This window comes from Podarcis filfolensis, assembly GCF_964270895.1.
Source record: "Podarcis filfolensis genome assembly, chromosome: 5".
Classification (NCBI taxonomy): domain Eukaryota; kingdom Metazoa; phylum Chordata; class Lepidosauria; order Squamata; family Lacertidae; genus Podarcis; species Podarcis filfolensis.
Window position 1 is genome coordinate 98,816,403 of NC_139608.1, and position 19,254 is coordinate 98,835,656.

General features: G+C 43.6%; 1 protein-coding gene across 4 annotated transcripts in view; it reads right to left on the reverse strand.

The window, feature by feature from the left end:
* LRP6 (LDL receptor related protein 6) overlaps positions 1-19,254 on the reverse strand; it is a 100,053-nt gene that overhangs the window by 13,544 nt on the left and 67,255 nt on the right. For 3 of the 4 annotated variants that reach the window (XM_083615502.1, XM_083615505.1, XM_083615504.1), the window contains 11 exons: positions 17,389-17,605; positions 16,003-16,292; positions 15,054-15,280; positions 13,177-13,361; positions 10,904-11,230; positions 9,989-10,191; positions 9,219-9,430; positions 8,591-8,784; positions 3,754-3,963; positions 3,388-3,513; positions 22-258 (listed from right to left, as the gene is read on the reverse strand). In XM_083615502.1, coding sequence (XP_083471628.1) covers positions 22-258; positions 3,388-3,513; positions 3,754-3,963; positions 8,591-8,784; positions 9,219-9,430; positions 9,989-10,191; positions 10,904-11,230; positions 13,177-13,361; positions 15,054-15,280; positions 16,003-16,292; positions 17,389-17,605 — 2,428 coding nt within the window. The remainder of the gene's footprint in view (positions 1-21; positions 259-3,387; positions 3,514-3,753; positions 3,964-8,590; positions 8,785-9,218; positions 9,431-9,988; positions 10,192-10,903; positions 11,231-13,176; positions 13,362-15,053; positions 15,281-16,002; positions 16,293-17,388; positions 17,606-19,254) is intronic. The other variant, XM_083615503.1, reaches the window with a different exon arrangement.

A 19,254-nucleotide genomic window follows, 5' to 3' on the forward strand; every position in this document is an offset into this window, starting at 1 on the left:
ATGAGCTGGAAAAATTAATACCTTCACATTTCTTTTCATCTGAGCTATCCTGACAATTTGCTTCTCCATTGCACTGAAGGATACTGTCAATGCACTGGCCACTCTCGCACTGGAACTGGGACTCTGAGCACATAGGGCAGTTCTTTTCATCACTGGCATCTTCACATTCAGTGAACCCATCACAGCGCCAAGCCGCAGGAATACAGTCAATCTCCCCTGTGAAACATGTGAAGTGCTGAGGAGAGCATGTTGGTGGTTCTGTTACGAAAAAGTTTTGGTTTTTTTCAGAAGAATGAAACTGTGAAGTAACAGCACATAAACGTCTGATCAAGTGTCAAAAATATCTATGGGAAGATAGAAGCCGTATTTATGGAAAACCAAAACTAAGGCTCTGCTTGAATTGTGAACAACCAACCTCTGCCTCTCCCACTGCAATGACTGAACTTTGGTGATGCAATGATGTATAGTCAAACTAAACTCCGGAATCTACACAGCAGAACAGAAACAGCCTCTAATGTAATGTCTTTTCTACTCAAGATCTACATGGTTTCAAGAGCAATAGACACTCCGGGTTCAAAACAAAATCAGCGTTAAATTAAAAAAAATTGCAACCTAGTGCTGATAATGGGTCTAGTTATATTTTGTTATTTTGTCCCTGGGATTATCCTCAAGGAGATATTGTGAGGATGCCTGACTCACCCCACCCCTCCCTCCTACTGCCCCTCCCAGCTACTCTCACTATGGTTTTGAAAGTGCCACAACCAAAGAAAGAAGGCAGATTTCAATCTGAGGAGGGAGTGGGCAATCCCATGTCCAGCTACACAACTCTTTGTAAAATCTTCCCTCTCTGTCTCTCCTCCCTTTGTTTTAAAATGAGAAATCGACTAGCCTGTTGTCAAGCTATGGCACAGATGAGTTGTACTTTGGGCCATTTGGTTATATAAACTGAAAGCCATGAGCCATTACTCTTATGCCAACTAGCATACAAACTTTGCAGTATTTTAGGGCACTTCTGGGCAATACACTAAATGAAATACTTGGTTATAAACAGGGCAACAGTTGCTTTGTTGGGCACTGTTGGGAACAACGAGCACTTGGGTCTAATCTGCTGAGTTTTGTCTTTTCTTCTCATCTTACTAGGCCATTGGTAGGCAACCTAAGGCCCAGGGGCCGGATGCGGCCCAATCGCCTTCTCAATCCGGCCCACAGACAGTCCGGGAATCAGCATGTTTTTACATAATTAGAATGTGTCCTTTTATTTAAAATGCATCTCTGGGTTATTTGTGGGGCCTGCCTGATGTTTCTACATGAGTAGAATGTGTGCTTTTATTTAAAATGCATCTCTAGGTTATTTTGGGGGCATAGGAATTCATTCATTTTTTTCTTCAAAATATAGTCCGGCCCACCACATGGTCTGAGGGACTGTGGACTGGCCCACAGCTGAAAAAGGTTGCTGACCCCTGCACTAGGCTGTTAAGTTCACACACACACACACACACACACACACACACACACACACACGAGAATCCTCCTTTGCCTCTGCTAGGTGTTCCATGCCCAATAAGTGCCTTTGCTTGGCGGCGCTGTGGCCTATAGATTGCAGCAAAATACTGGGCAAGGTTTTGCCCACTATCCTCTCTGTGCAATGGCTCATGGGAAAAAGCTGTACTATGAGTCCTTGCAAGGGGGAGGGAGAAAGCCTATATAAGGCTGCTTTCCCTGGAACTCAGAGCCATTTTGCTTTGAGAGCATCCTGCCTGCCCACCCTCAGGTTAGAGCCTACACTGAGCAATTTTGGGTTGCTGGTTGACAGGGCCAGAAAGGATTCCTGCCCCCCCTCAACCTGATTGGCACTTCGTTGGGCTTCCCTCCCCACTTTCCCTCAGTGAAATTATGGCCTTCCTTTGTTAGGTGGAAGAACATTGTTTGTATGAGGGTGGAAATGGCATTGGACAGGATCAACACAGGGGCCTGAGGGGGGGATTGACCACAGCAAACCCAAGCTTGGGTTGGGTATCTGCCTGGTTGGAATCTGCACCCTGGTCCCCCAGTGAGATCTTGCTTGCTTGGCTTGCACCACGGGAACGTTCAACACTGGCCAACTCCTATGGAACAGGTTTGTAGTAGTCCAAACCCAGTGGATTCATTCCATCAATATGGGGCTTGTGGAATTATGAACTGATCCTAGTAAAGTTTTGGCCTGATTTTATCCCATCACTGTTGTACAGTCTGGTTATTTTGCTGCTCTTATGGGTCATATAATGCACCTGCCTGGGCAATAAGCTCCTTATTATGCCTTTATGTTTCAGTTGGACATGAAGAGTTCTGTTTTTAGTGCAATCCAGCTCATGTTCCAATGTTCTACAATAAGTTTATATGAAAACATTAAAAAGGGATATAATGTACAGCAGATGGGTGCACCACAGTGACTCAGTGTCTAGTTATGTGCTTTCTATAAATGCATTCAATAGGTCTTGTTTCAGAGTGAGGGCTTTTTAAGCTCCTTCCAGTCACCACCACAATCTCACTGCAGCTGTTCACACCTAGGACTCAGCTATACAACTGCAAATAAAACATTTCAAGTGTGTTTTAAGTGAAATATACAATGTGACATTAGATGGTGATGCTGAGCCTTATAGAAAATTCAATGTATTTTTAAAAACACTTTTAAAAAAAGCATTTTCAGAACGGTTTTTATTTGTGTGTAGATTCCACCCTAGTTAGCAAAACTGTAGTTACTATTGATTGAATGGAGCATAAATTTGGAGATATCTATTTCTTTCTCTTCCTCACATACACTTACATTTTAGCATAGCATTAAATGTCTAGGAAAACATTGCTGAAATACCCTTGTTCTAACATGTAGACATGTTTGCTGTGGAAATAAGCTAACTAATTCATATTGGTTTAACACTTCAAAATCCTCACACTTTCTCTGTAAGGTCAGAGACAGAGAAAAAATGTTAACTGCCCTAAATGTCGAGCCTTGGACTGCAGAGGCATCTCTCTTAACAATGGTTTGGAGCAAGATGCAAGCTTGTGCACTCCTTCTTCCCTCTTTAGTACAAATCTTTCCCCCACCCCACCCCAAGCCAGTTCTGTTTTAATCATGATTTAGAATGATATGATTTTAGTCGTGGTTAGCACTACCTGGGCTTCCCACTTTCTGCCACTTGGATGTGCTTTCAAACTGCTAGGTTGGCAGGAGCAGGGACCGAGCAACGGGAGCTCACCCCGTCGTGGGGATTCGAACTGCTGACCTTCTGATCGGCAAGCCCTAGACTCTGTGGTTTAACCCACAGCGCCACCTGCGTCCCTCCATGTATTGACTTATATAGGGGGAATGATGCCACTTAAAAATGGAAACAAAATAAAAAGAAGCTTTACCTCCACAAGAAAGTTCGTCCTGAAGCAAGACAAGGTGTACAGGGCAGGAACAACGTGTCGTTCCATCACCTTTGACAATGCAAATGTGTGAGCAACCACCATTATCTTGGGAACAGGGGTGTTGTCCTACGGAGCAAAATAAGAGTGGAAACTTATTGTTCATGTATTAAAACTGTTTTTAAAAAATAAAATACAGCATATATCAGTGGTTTCCAAATTACATTCCAGGTAACCCTATGGCTCATTAGGAGTTTACTGGGGGATCCCTCAATGGTAGTGAACAGCATAATAAAGAAACCAACAAAATCTTAACCATGTATGATATGGGTTTAGTTTTTCTTCCCTGTTATGTTGCTTGACACTTACTGTACTCCTGTATGTTGAGTTCCTTAACAGCATGAATATCGCTGAGCTGGGTAATACGAGCCTGAACTTTCATACGTCCCTCTCGAAGTGTTGTGTCAATCTTTTCAATCATCTGTTGATGTCTGTCAATCCAGTACAGCCAGTTTTCAAACACAGTCAGACCTACTGGTTGTAGTATGTTGGTATCTTCTAAGACTATCCGATTGGCTCCTATGGAGTGGAGAAGAAATATAGTTGGAAAATGTGGCAACAAGGGTTCAATGAGAAATAATGCACCAAGTAACTACTCACTGCCCCCACTCACGTGCTTGGTTGGTCTTCCAAGGAGAACGTCACCTCATGAAATCACCCCATCCAAAACGGATTACAAGTCTCTATCCAGATGAACAAATTTCCCAACCCATCTTAATATCTGGATTACATTAGTTTTGGGCTGAAAGGAAGCAAGCAATCTTCATACCTGTTCAGGATTCCTCACAGCCTCCCTCAGACAAACAAGAGGAAAAGACGCATCCTGAGGCAACCCAATGGCCAACAGCCAGAAGATGGAACAAAAGCCCTCAACACCCCCTGTATGCTATATGTAAACTCTAGATTACAAGACACTGTGCCACTGAATACCAACCGCCAGGTTTCAGCAGTGGGAGACAGCTTTTGCCCTCAAACTTAGATTTCCCAAAGACATCTGGTGGGCCACTGTGGGAAACAGAATGCTGTACTAGGTGAACTGTTTGTCTGATCCAGGACAGTGGGTGGGTGGGTGTGGGTGTGTAAAACCTGTCTTTCTAATATACATGTTGAATTACATAACTAATATGTAGCAGATCCTACCACTTATCACCAATTAATACAGTGGTACCTCGGGTTAAGAACTTAATTTGTTCCAGAGGTCCGTTCTTAACCTGGAACTGTTCTTAACCTGAAGCACCACTTTAGCTAATGGGGCCTCCCGCTGCCGCCACACAATTTCTGTTCTCATCCTGAAGCAAAGTTCTTAACCCGAGGTACTATTTCTGGGTTAGTGGAGTCTGTAACCTGAAGCGTCTGTAACCCGAGGTACCACTGTAATTAAATATAGAGCAACACACCTCACTGTATGCCAATTACATGAAGTTGTTCAATTTACCACAAGCTATCATGTGGGGGACTTGTGTGAGGAAAAACTTAATGATTCAGAGTCTCAGGCAGCAGCTGATCAAGCAAACAAGAAAAGTTTTATTAAAAAAGAAGATTGTGAAACAAAACAGGTCAGGAAATGCGTTCTTTCAAGTAGAAGTTAACTTATTACTAAAACGAGGTAAAAAGATGACACAGGCTTAAATACAATTCTATGGGTATAGCTCTTCTTAAACTTTAGCTTCTGTTACTTAGCTTTGGCAGTTAAATACTTTTAAAGCAGCCCAGCTTCCCTCCTAGGTTAAGACCTTAGCTGACGAGTGAGGGGCACTTTCCCTCACTTTCCCCTCACTTCACAACCCCACACCTGAGATATTCCCAATGGTCTAACAGACCCCCTTGTTCCTGGGAGTCTTCTGGACCCGGAAGAACTCTCCCCTCCTGGCTGGACGGAGACCCAGGCAGCCTGAATTCCCTCAGGTTCCACCTCCCAGAACACTCCGGTCTGCATTCCTTCCCAGACCCTCCACACGAGGAGGCTCTGTCCTCTTGCTCCAGATGGTCTCCTCAGGGTGGATGCTTAACTGAACTCAGAACCAGGTCTCCCTCAGTCAAATCCTATCCTACCCCTAGCTCTCCTCTGCAATCCAGCCCTATCTATCTTCTCAGCCTTCCCTGAACCTAAACCTTAGCCTTATCTAACTTTCTCCCTCAGAAACGGCTCCTTTTATTCTCCCTCCCAGAGTGCTGCTCCTCCCCCTTCTGTGTCTAGCTGACTCTGTAGCCAATCAGAGAGAGGCTCCAGCCCTCTGGTGGAGTTTCAGGGGGACTGCATCGTCAGGCTCTGGTCTGCTTCTGCTGTCCATCACAGTGGCTTTCATCAATTAAAATTGAACTATATCAGCATAATAAAAACAACAACTTTTAAAGACTAGATCTTAGAGAAATTTATATTTTTACGCTCATACGATTGTTGCCCACGGCCTTGACAAATTTGTAGTAACAGTATTAATAAAATAACGCAGATCATACATCCATGACAACATTCATGATGTAAGAGAGAAAAGTTACCAGAGACACCAACAAACGCAAATCCAGCTTGATTTCATATTGAACCTCCCAATCTCCACAACAATTTATAGTGATTTTATTTAATTCCTTTTCCTTGTTTTTATTTTTTTGACAGCCAGTGCATAGGGGGCCACTTTGCATGACACAAAGCTATTATTGTCTCTCAAAAGAGACAATCAGGACCATTTTTGTGGGGGTGTACTTGCTTGCTTGTGCAAATGGAAGTTTCAGAAGGCAATCTCTTGGGTCTGTATAAATTGCTATACCGCTGAATACTGATGTTGAAATGACATCATGATAAGGCATATTGCCTGGTTGAAACACTTGAGTGAAATATGAACAAAAGGTGGAGACTGACAGCTCAGCTGAACTTTTCTTGAGAGCAGGCACCATCTCTCCCTGCTCCTCCCTCCTCTCGTGATGACAATAAGCCCTCACCTGTAAACTTACACAAACCAGCACAAACTCTTTAAGCTGAACTGCCTGCTCTCACCCCCAAAACTCTTCAGCACTTAGCTAATTGTGCAGAGCCTGCTAACAATCCAGGAGGAACCCCCCACGGCTAGACAATCAAAGATCCACACCCATGAGGGGGGAGTATTTTGATTTTGATTTTCTGGTGGTGTTTACGTTGTTGGTTCCCAATAAATAGCTACCCTTCATATTAAAAATGAAGGTTTTTAAATTTTATTTAAAGGAGGCTAGCTCTTTGCTTGAAGGGACACGGGTAGCGCTGTGGGTTAAACCACAGAGCCTAGGACTTGCTGATCAGAAGGTTGGCGGTTCGAATCCCGGTGAGCTCCCATTGCTCGGTCCCTGCTCCTGCCAACCTAGCAGTTCCAAAGCACGTCAAAGTGCAAGTAAATAGGTACCACTGCGACGGGAAGGTAAACGGCATTTCCGTGCGCTGCTCTGGTTCGCCAGAAGCAGCTTAGTCCTGCTGGCCACATGACCCGGAAGCTGTACGCCGGCTCCCTCGGCCAGTAAAGCGAGATGAGCGCCGCAACCCCAGAGTAGGTCACGACTGGACCTAATGGTCAGGGGTCCCTTTACCTTTACTATCTCTTTGCTTGCCTTCCCTCCCTCCCTCCCTTTGAGATGGATTTTTTTTTGGGGGGGGTCCTTCTGTGGCAGGGGGAAATGGCGGAGGCAGATTTAACTAGCTGCCTTATGCTAAAATAGGAGGTTGGGTACTATGTGACATGAGGTGAGAATGATGGGGAGAGTGTTTGTCAGTAAGCAGTGCAAGAAAATGTGTCTACTCTCAAGCAAGCCCTGCTGAATTCCATGGGGCTTATTCCAGTTAGACCTCTGAGTGCGGAAACAGATGCAACTTGAACTACTCTTAATTTAGTTGAAAATATATTAAATATATTATATGGAAGTTTATTTAATATTTTTATTAAATCAACTACTTACTTAAATTGTAAAAATGCCCACAAAATTGCATAGAGGCGCAGAGTTCCACGCGACGTTGGAGGGGGGCTCATTGCATGTGCATGACGTCACACACATGCAACATTACTCATGTTGGGAGGAGGCTGTGAGGCCCAGGGAGGCCATCCACCACCATGGGGAGGCCCAGCTGGGGCCGGCCCCTCAACATGGGGGGGGGGCGCTCAGCCCCATCCCAGCATACTTTGGGGCACTGAACTGTCCTCAGACCCATGAAGTTGGCATGTATGAGTTGAAGCATGCTATCAGACATCATGATGTACTGAAAAATTATGATGTTTAGCTGGTGGTATATTGCGATGCTGAAAACCAAATATTGCCCAGCCATAGGGGACAGGCTAACAGATAATGAGTGTTGACCTGAAGTTGACTACAAATACACACTCTGTCTATGGAGAAGACCTTGTTATATAGCAGCCATCCAACACTGCAATGGGCATCACTTGGAAATGCAGCTCAATATAAGCACTTCCTAAGGAAACCAGTGACAGTTTGGTCAGATAATGAACTCTAAAATACTGTTTTCAGGAGTGGATACCAAGGAAAAAAATTGGTGTTTCCAATTAGTTGTAGGTCTGTTCTGGATTCTAGCCAGAAGATCCAATCCATCCCTTAGTTGACACTCTCAAGATTAATGCAGAGCCCAGTCCTGGAAAATAATAATAGTCTAAAACATACTGATAAGCTGGTTTACAGAGCTGGTTATCACCCAATTCCATAGAGCTTAGCGCAAGAAAATGCTCAATGGGTACACTAGCAATTCTTTTAGTACAGTGGTACCTCTGGATGCAAACGGGATCTGTTCCGGAGCCCCGTTCGCATCCTGACGTGAACACAACCCTCGCCTGCGGGTCGCGATTCGCCGCTTCCGCGCATTTGCGTGACGTCATTTTGAGTGTCTGCGCATGCGGCAAAACCCGGAAGCAACATGCTCCGTTACTTCCTGGTCGCCACGGAGCGTAACCAGAAAATGCTCAACCTGAAGCACGTTTAACCTGAGGTATGACTGTATATTTAAACTGAGCGTAGTCTGCTCTTGCCTCACAGAAATTTCTGCAAATTCACTACAATGAATAAAGAGGAAAGGGGAAACCAGCAATGAAGCAAGAGAGAATACCCATTCCTTCCTACCAGTTTATGAAATACTTACAACACTGATTAAAATTGGTAAAAGGAAGTTGTTGTTTTACTCTACCTGAAAGGTCACTGCTCTCAATTTTCCGGAGGTCAAAATCTGCCCAGAATAACTTCCCCAACTGGTTGTCAATTGCCAAGGCTACAGGCTTGCTCAGTCCACTGGAAAATAAGACCTCACGTTCAGTTCCATCTAATGCAGCCCTTTCTATTTTAGGAGGAGACCTCTCCTGGTGATTGGTGAAATACATGTACCTATAAAAACAGAGTTAGATCATTTATGTCCCTTTCTTAAAAGCTGTCCTTCCCCATATATTTATTTATGGAGCATAATATCTAAGACGTTGATATTATATATATTTTAAAGTTGTATTTCCCTGATCCAATAACGATCAATGTCAAATTTCATAACAACTATCCCCTAACTATTCAACTATAGCAATCTCTCTCATTTTTCCCCCCACCCCGTTTTTCTCTCTCTTACACAGCCACACTCCCCACTGCCATCCCTCTACCAGTCTCTAAGTCCACCCAACATGTCATTCCACTCTGCTGTCAACTGTTCTTCCATTAGTTACTCTGTCACAGAAGCACCTTCTATTTCAAAAAGGTGAGCTGATGAAAAAGAGAACCTGGCGCTTTAATTGCTGAGTTTTAAGAATGTATATTCCATGCAACACTCTACCTACCCTTTTTCTGGGTTCACAACAATGGCCCGGGGTCTATCCTGATCTCCTTTCAGCACCACCCCCATCAGCCTTCCATCCAGGCGTGTAACATTGATTACATTTGTGGCTTCACAAGTCCAATAAACATAACGACTGTAGATGTCAATACTCAGATCATAGGGTTGTATGTCTAGGTTCTGATTTGGAACTGGACTCATCACAACCGTAAAGCTCTGGGGTGGGAAGAAAAAGATTGAAGACTGATCCAAGGAAGCAACCAGAAGAGAATTAGCCACACAATGCAGAATTACTATATGAAAGCAATGGCTTTACAATAATTCAGAGCCTCAAAGTTCCTTGGCTCAAGTTACAGCCAAGCGTTGAAACAGAATATAATAATAATGTTCTTTCTTTCTTTCTTTCTTTCTTTCTTTCTTTCTTTCGTTCTTTCGTTCTTTCTCTCTTTCCCACCCATTTGGATGGGTTGCCCCAGCCACTCAGGGTGGCTTCCAACACATTTAAAAGCATAATAAAACCTCAAACATTAACAATCTGATACAATACAAAAAGTCACATAAACTTATATCAAATATAAGTACTGCCCAGAGACCTTCGGGTATAGGGCGGTTTAGAAAGAAAGAAAGCAAGGAAGCAAGAAAGCAAGCAAGCAAGAAAGATTCAATAATCCATTAAAAGTGCAGCACTTCTCATTTTCATGCTTCTACTGTAACTCCAATAGAGAGAGATTGCTGTGTCACTTTAGAAACCCAAAGAACCCACACTTAAGATACCTGACTGCCATCCTCTTGTGACCTCCTGATAATGTTTTGCCGAGAGTCAATCCAGTACAGGTGCTTGTCTACAGGGTCATAGTCAATGGCTCGGATGTTCCTGAGGCTATGGATTGGAAGGATAATATCTGGACTCTGCTGCTCATCTATCACCATGCGATTTATTGCATTCTTCTGACTGAAGAGCAGGAAACTGGTAGGGGCTTAAACATAAATACAAAAAAGCCAACCGGTCATTTTCAAAAACAATTATTAAACTATTCATTTAACAAAAACATGTTTATGCTACTTAGCAAATTAGGGTGCTATCTTTAATTAATTGGCAAAAACAAAACAAAACTAACTAACTAAACAGCGAGGGGGTGTGACATACAAATTGTTTTTCACACACAATTTTTTTAAATCTATTTTGCTCTGGATATCTTGATAGTCTCCATTATGGCTTTAGTATTAAGAATTAAGTTCAAATCTTAAATTCAAGCATGTTGTCAGTCATGAACTTGCTGGATAGCCTCCAACAAGGCTCTAGGCTCTCTGAGTTCTGCAATCTGAAATATAGGTATATTACTAGTGGCCTATGCTTAGTGTTAGGATTAGAGAACTAATTCATACAACGTGTTTTGAGCATTTAGGGAAACAACTAAACAGAAAATTACTGAGTTTTTCAGCGATGAATAAAAAACAAAAAGCCTAACACATGCAACCTATATTCAAATCTTGCATGATTCAAGCTATATCAACAAACCTGTCTATGTTACAAGTGGAAATGGCTCAGTATTTGGCATATTCCTGCTCCATCCACTACAGCTATAGCTCATTTTGGTTTGAATTTCAAACATTACTGTAATATTTGAGACGAACCACGAAAACATAGCCCTTTGCCCTCTGCACCACCTAACTGTGTTTATGGCTTACCACTACATGTTCTGTTGTCAGAATTCAAGGAATAGTGAGCTGGACATCCGCAGACAAAACCACCAACAGGCACCGCCAAGCAGAGGTGGGAACAATGCCCATTACTGGAGGCACACTCGTTCCAGCCCGCTTGACGAGAGGAATGGAATACTAGGATATCCATCACATAATCCAAGTGGTTTTGGATGACAGTTCTGTTTTGGCCACTGGTCTTGTTGGCACGTTCAATGCTTCGCCGGCTCCAGTCTGTCCAATAGATGTAATCCTGGTACTGAGTCAGACCAAATGGATGAGGCAAGTCATCTGCTATAACATCACGGTCAAGACCTGTTTTAGAAAGAAAAATATATACTGATGTCAAGATTTCCCCACCTCTCCCACACTCGGAAGGAGAGTTGTAATCAAATGCATCTACAGTAACTCATAGATATAATGAACATGAGAGCCAGTGTGGTGCAGTGATTAGCTAGTAGGACTACAAGTTGGGAGCTCAGTTTCAAATTTGCACTCAGTTTCAAACCTACGCTGCGTAACCTTGATCCAATCACTAACCTACCTCACAGGGTTGCTGCAAGGACAAATGGGAAGAAGGAGAATAATGCATGCCACCCTGAGCTCCTTTTGATAAACAAGTATTACCGTATTTTTCGCTCCATAGGGCGCACTGGACCATAGGGCACACCTAGTTTTTAGGGGGGGGGGGAAATCAAGAAAAAAAATCTTATTTCCCCCCCAGCCCCAAAGAGCAGCGTACAGGCTGCGTGCAACCTCTCCCTTCCAGAGGGGCTGCGCGCGGCTATGGCACAAGCCAAGACAGCGCTGTCTTGGCTTCCTCTTTAGCCCCGTGCAATCTCTCCCTGCCGGGAGAGGCTGCATGGGGTTAAAGAAGCCATACCCCGTGCAGCCTCTTCCTGCTGGAGGGGCTGCGCACGGCTATCCCTGAAGCCTTCCGAGCACAGACTCTCCTGGATTCAGCGAAAGGAACCTGAAGCCTCCAGAACGCAGCGGGAACTTGCGCTGCGCTCGGAAGGCTTCAGGCGGCTATCCCTGAAGCCTGGAGAGCAAGAGGGGTTGGTGCGCACCAACCCCTCTCGCTCTCCAGGCTTCAGCGAAAGCCTGCATTCGCTCCATAGGACGCACACACATTTCCCCTCAATTTTTGGAGGGGAAAAAGTGCATCCTATAGAGCAAAAAATACAGTAAGTGAAACTTTCCAAATGAATGAATGGAGAATGAATGGAGAAATTTATAGGAAAACCTTTTAGTCACACCAGAACAAAGTAATTCTGACAATGTAAAAAGTTATATTCATAAATCTTTTTTCATAGGACAGTAATTTATGTCTATATAATACTAATGAATAAGTGGCTGGTGTCAGGCCTGGTCGTTGTCCTCTTCAGATCACCACACAAACGCTTCTTGTTCTTTTACAACTTTTTATTGTGTATTAACAGAATAATCTTATAAACAGTTCTTAAATATTCTTCCTCAGAGTCACTTCTTTCAGATCCCTTCTGAGCTCTGCTTCTCCGTGACCAGCCACCCTCAAAATGGCGAAGGCGCCCTTCCCTTCGCTTTCCCACTCTTTTTCCTAACCTCCTGGCTGGAGCTGGCCTGTATCTCCCCTCCTCCCAATCTGAGCTAGAACTTAACCCTTGCCTTTCCTGTGAACAGCCGGTCCCTCCCTGTTGTTCCTGTTGCTCTCTCCTATTAGATTCACTGCTCTCCTTCCCCCCTTGGGGAATGCTTTCTCCCTCTGATAAACTGAAAACTTCTAACTCTTCCCTGACAGCTGGCTCATGGCATTCAGACTTCAACTCTAATCTGGAGACTGTACATTTTGTAGGTGGGAGCACTTTTTATGTTTTCATTTTACAATAAATGTACACATCCCCTTTTCTGTCTTTCAAAAGCACCACAGTTCAAAACATTGCATACCATTAAAAACTAAGTAAGAAAACAAAATATGGGTCAGCAGAAAACAAAGGCACTAAATTAGTATCAGAACCAGTCAATCACAAAACAGGGACTGAAATAACTAACCATGAGAGCACACTGGAGAATGACAGTCTTCACAAAACAATGAAACATCAAGAGGAATGGATCAGATACAGTAGATTGGAAGAGGGGGAAAGAGACAGCCAGCTAGCCGGCCAGTCAGATTTCACTGGAGACCTTAGCAGTTGGGTTTACTGGAGCAGGCAGTATTTTAAATACCCTGATCCCCACTTCAGCTGACTTCAAGAATCCTAACTAAACCAGCAAAACTGTACCTAGCATATTTGAAGACTCAATTAGGTTGGTATCCAAATCAGTCCAGTACAATCTTCTTTTAGCATAATCAATTGTCAGCCCATTAGCCCGTCCCACATTTGGCACCAATGTTGTACGTTCACTACCATCCATGGCAGCTCTGTCAATTTTGGGCTTTCCACCCCATTCTGTCCAGTACATGAATCTGAAAATATAGATCAAATATTCCATATTCATCTCATACAGAACCAAAGACAAAACATAGAAATATATCAGAACTATAATGCTTAAACATTTGTTTTAGCACACAACATAACTTTCATTTCTTTTGAGAGGTAAATAGTTTCACTGTACTGTGTATAATAGATCCCTAGGCTTAAATATTCACCCAGCCATTGCAAACAATGGGTAGCTTTGGGTAACTAATGACTCTCAGCCTAACTTACCTTACAGGGCTGCTGTGGAAGATAAAGAAGGAATATATGTACATCGGTCTGAGCGTCTTAGAGGAAAAGTGGACTATACAGTAAGATCATGGAGGGCAGCAGGCAACGGACTAGAGCAAGTGGTTCTCAAGCATTTTCCCCACAGACCACTTGAAAATTGCTGAGAGTCTTGGCAGACCACCTAATGATTTTTCTGTTTGTTGTGGTAATTATAATCCACTATGCTGGATGATTTTAATTGTATTTTTATTGGTTATTTTAGGTGCTGGAACTCACCATGAACGCTTCCCTTGTTCTCTTATAATGGCAATGGAGCCCACCTGAGAGGGGCCAGAACTGAGTTCTAGTAAGTTCCGGCTGAAAAAAAGCCCTGGTTATTATATTAAGTAAGATACATTGTTTTTATTGGCACTCATCTTTTAATGGTTTTGCCTGAAAAATGTACAGTGGTACCTCGGGTTAAGTACTTAATTCGTTCCGGAGGTCCGTACTTAACCTGAAACTGTTCTTAACCTGAAGCACCACTTTAGCTAATGGGGCCTCCTGCTGCTCCCGCGCCGCCGGAGCCCGATTTCTGTTCTCAACCTGAAGCAAAGTTCTTAACCTGAAGCACTATTTCTGGGTTAGCGGAGTCTGTAACCTGAAGCGTATGTAACCTGAGGTACCACTGTATAGGGGAAATTTGACATCTTTTTATACTGCAAAATAAACTGAAGATTTAATAAGCTATTACAGCTTGTTAGTTGCCAAGTAACCTGTAGCTTTGGATCTAGACTGTTTCTGTCATGGCATGGGATTGTAAGGAGGACAGTGATGATGACTAACCTGTGACCCTCCAGACATTGGACTCCAACTCCCACCAAACACAGCCAATGGTGAGAGAAGAAGGGATGATGGCAACTGTAGTACAGTAAAGTCCATCACCTCTGGTGTAACAACATATGATCCTATCTACTCTATGGATCACATTATCACACCCTTATGCTGCCTATTTTATTCCAATTATTCCTTGGCATTACATGTTTGAAAATCATTGACATGGGCAAACCTTGTTTTTGATGAGTTAGGGTTTACCAGGGGTTATTCAACAAGTAAAGAAGATTTCCTTTTTGTCTACCACAATTAATATTTTCCTGCCATGACCAATGTAACAGGATATACTCTCAACTCATCCAGGGCTAGGATGAGACCCAGCAGGCCTGGCTTGCACCACATGTGGACTGAGAATGTACTGTAGGAAATAACCAAGAACACTGCAGCATGTAAGGGGTTTGTGACTGACATAGAGAGATTCATCAGCACACATGTGAAGAACAGAAAGGTAGCAAGGTTTGAAATCACTGGCTAAATGATCATTCTCATAGCACAGTCAGCATTTCCTCAAACCTTGCTGAAATTGAGTCAGCATCTGGTTTAATAGCTTAACACAGAAAATCAAGCAAGCACCTCACCCTTCAGCAGGATCCAGTGCTAATGCCCGAGGACTATCCAAATCCTTCCACACTAGAACCTGGCGATGCTGCCCATCTAACTTTGACACTTCAATACGATTTGTTCCAGTATCGGCCCAATACAGGTTCTTTCCAAGCCAATCCACAGCCATGCCTTCCGGGTAATCCAAGCCAAACTCCACTACATGTTCCAAGGCACTACCATTCATGAATGCTCTGCTGATGGTCTGCAATGGGAAGTAGAAGAAGAGAGAGGGAAGGCAAGAGACAGAGCGTACACATGAAAGCTAGTAAACAGCACACTCCTTTAGTACATTTATTTAGAGCTCCAGTGTGGTCCAGGTGCCACTGGGTTAAGTTTTCTCAAGCAGCTTCTAGGGGACATATCCTCCTTGTAAACGTTCCTGGCATCCTCCACTCCCCCTTTGTCTTGCCAGAAAAGATTTCTAGGATTCCCCACAGCTACCAGCTGTAGTATGGACTGTATCAAGGAACCCTGGCACATCTATACTCCCTTGCTTGCAATGTCACTGTATCGACAAACAGAGGAAGTATCTGTGCTCCACCCAAGAGGTGAGGCAACCATCTCAGGTGGCAGGATCCATGGGGCAGCTGATCCTGACCCTGAGCTTTAGTCCCCCTTGTTCCTAATGTAGGTCTTCACTCCCCCCTTCTTCCCTGGTGGGGAGGGGGACACTGTTTCGTGGTTTGCCTCAGGTGCCAAAATGTATTTGGCTGGTCCTACATGGGGCTGCCCTACTCCAAAGGGACAGAAGAGTGGGTGCATCCAATATCCTCAGTGTTTTTACTCCCCTTAAGCAGCAGACATTTGGGCTGGTTCTCAAAACTTTCAACAGGATAAAACTCTCTTCCAAGTACCTAGTAAAATGTTGCGGCTTTGCTCAATTTTTCCTGAAGTCAATGGGTGTTGACTGCATGACTGCATTACCTTTAATGAAATGTCTGTCCAATATATGCGATTGTCAGTTACATCAAAATCCAGAGCAGAAGCTTCTTTAACTCCTGTGAGTGGGATGGCAACATTGTTGTTGTTAGTCTCAAGAGAGATCCGCCTGATATCTGCTCTGCGAGAAAACAGCAGGAAAGCTTCTGGGACTATGCAGGTCTTCATGTCACTGATCAGCTCCAGGCCTATGGGGCAGGCACAGCGCAAGCCCTGAGGCCTGTACAGGCAAAGGTGGCTGCAACCCCCATTGGACTCTGCACAGGGATTTGTACCTAAGAAGAGAGAAGGGGGAAACCATTTAGGATTCTTCTCTGATGTGAGACTAATATAAACACGATTCTGAAGGACTGTTGGCGCTCACAAAGTTTCCCAAAAGTGCAGCAATACAGAGTTAACTCACGTTATCTGCGCACACATAAGTGGACTGAACCAATTCAGACTCACTTCCTGTCTGGCTGCCATGGCGTACAGCTGTTCCCAGACCAGCGGAGCCTTTCTGTGCGGCTAACTGAGGATAATATGGGAGTAATTATCCTTGCCAAATGATGACGGGGGGGGGGGCAGGATACTTTCTGAATCCATTTTTTTACAGGCCACTGACAATAAACAACACTTGGTCCTCCTCATTCCCACTAGGGGCAGATGGCTCAAACTACTGTCATCCCGTGCTAGTGCTACCTTCTGTCCCATTTGAGCATATATTTTTAAGGGGAAATCCTATAAAAAGTAATCTGAGGGTTGCATTTTTAGTTTCATTTATCAGCTGCTTAGAGCAGTGGATACCTTCTCTTTGGCATTAATTATGGAACCTTTCATGCATAAATTATGGAAGCTGTTTAAAAACAATCCCAGGACTTAACTGTACAGGTAACTCGCAACTTGCATGCATTTAGCGGAACGGGGGTGGGCGTCCAAGAAAAGAGACTTGGGCAATCTCACCTGATATTGAACCCAATGTGTTATGACTTTAAGATTTTTCTTGCTTTGCACACTATCCCTGGGGCATTAACCCAGTGTAAACTGAAAGCTGTCGTACAACATAACGTGCACTCTCTTTCTGGAGAATGGAGAAAAGGGTGGGTATCCCCAGGTGAATTAAATATCAAGTTTGCCATTTGGAGCTGCTATTAGATCTAGTCCCTTATCTTGGATACTGAGGTGGTACAAAGAACTTTTCACCAAAGTTAACGTGGACTTTTTTTGACTGAGTTTGTTGCTTTTAAAAAAATATGAAGTAAGTCCCCACTTTCTCACTCTGTGGTTAAACACACAGAAAGGTTCCTCAATTGAAACACCTCCCTTTTCAACTGATTACTAAAGACCCTCTTTAACCTAATAGTGTGCAGTTCAGATTTCTAGGATACTCACCAAGTATCTGGTGGACATTTGCAGCCTTCAGACCCATGAGGTCAGGGAGCTGGTCTATGATGATCTCCCTTTCCGCTGTCTGCTTATGAACTCGCTCAATGCTTCGCCTTTGCCAGTCTGTCCAATAAATATAGTCCCCCAACAAAGTGAAACCAAATATATGAGGAAGCTTATCCTCCACAAGGACTCTCCTGCTAGTTCCATCTGTGTTCATGACCTTCACAGGTACAAAGAAACATACAAATATAAGTGATAGTACCTAGAAAGCAATGATTATCAGACCATTTAGTTCAATAAATCTCAAACTGTGCAACTCAACATTATAAATTAAATGCAAGTCCAAAGTATTGTTACAGATGTGGGTAAAATTAATAAATGCTAGGATTTTGCGTATTTGTGGTATGAAGGGAGGAAATACAAGCTGCAAAGGGATTCTTGGGTAGCCTGGCCAAGCTAGGGAACAATACGGGAACAATAGAGAGCCACTGAGGGTCGTTAACAAGACAAGACTTGCCCCAGGTGGGACCAGAGACTGGGGATTTGGAAGGTTGCCAGCGCAACTGCTCTGGTGGAGGGCAAGGGGGCTTCTGGGAAGAAGGAAAAAAGGGGGAGCTCCATCCTTGGAGTGCACTGGCTGCAGGCAGCTTATGCTGCTGCCTCTTGGAATGACTATGCTGCAAGATCTGGACCCCCTCCATGCAGACTGAAGGTGTATGACAGTCTGCCCTGGGTCTTCCATTCTCCAAAGGGACACACACCTTGCGTGTGAGCCTGCGGCCCCATGTGCTCTTGCCCCTGCTTGGCAGAGAGACGGACAGGCACCGGGCTTCTGTAACAGTATCCATCTACAGAAGAAGTATCCACTGAATATACATACGATGCTCTGCCATTCCTTCTTTCCTTCTTTTGGCTTTAATTCCTCATAAACGTTAAACACACACACACCACCTTTACAGAAAACACTAACAAAATTGTGTCACATGGGTGACGTATTCATGCCTCTAGCAATGGAAAGGCAGCAATGCCCACTCCCCACCCTCCGCACTGTCTAACACACTTTTTTGCGTTTGGACAGGTTGCCCTTTGCAGAAGTTGCAAATCCACGGCATGTTTCAGAATTCACTGAAAATCACCAGAGTGCTGAACTGCACCACCATATATCCATACCCTCAAGAAATGTAAGCATAAGTAATGATTAACTTGAAAAGAGGATGTGTGTACGAAAGGAAAGTCAATCTGGTAGATCACCTTCCTTGTCTGTTCCTTGCTTAAGACTGAAAGCCCTTTGTGTTTTTGCTCCTCTGTAAAATGCTATATATATTAATGGTGATTTGCAAACAAAACCTAGTGGTATGAGACAATTCTTGTGAACATCCTGTGAAAGATTTCCCCCTCCGTTCCAAATATCAGGTGCACAACACTAGAGCATCTCCTCTTATGTTACCAACAGAATCCCATGTAGATCCCACACTTCTTATTTCCTAAAACAACAAGAATTATGTGTGAGAGCTGGATTATAAAACATTTGGTTTGTAAAGAGACTGAAGCCTGGAACCCTACCAAAGACTCATACACATAAGGAGAAAGTAAATGCTTTTCAATAACATAAATGACATTTAAATATAGTTAATTGAAGTTGCTTGAATTAGAATTAGATTTTAATTGGCTAGAATCAGGTCTAGCCAATTAATATCTTTCCCAAATTTATCTCTATGGAAGTGAAATTGTGCCATCTAGCTCCAAGTCATGCATAGCCCTAAATTGCATGAGTGTTTTATAATGGGCGCGGGTGGCGCTGTCGGTTAAACCACAGAGCCTAGGGCTTGCTGATCAGTTGGTCGGCAGTTCGAATCCCTGCGACGGGGT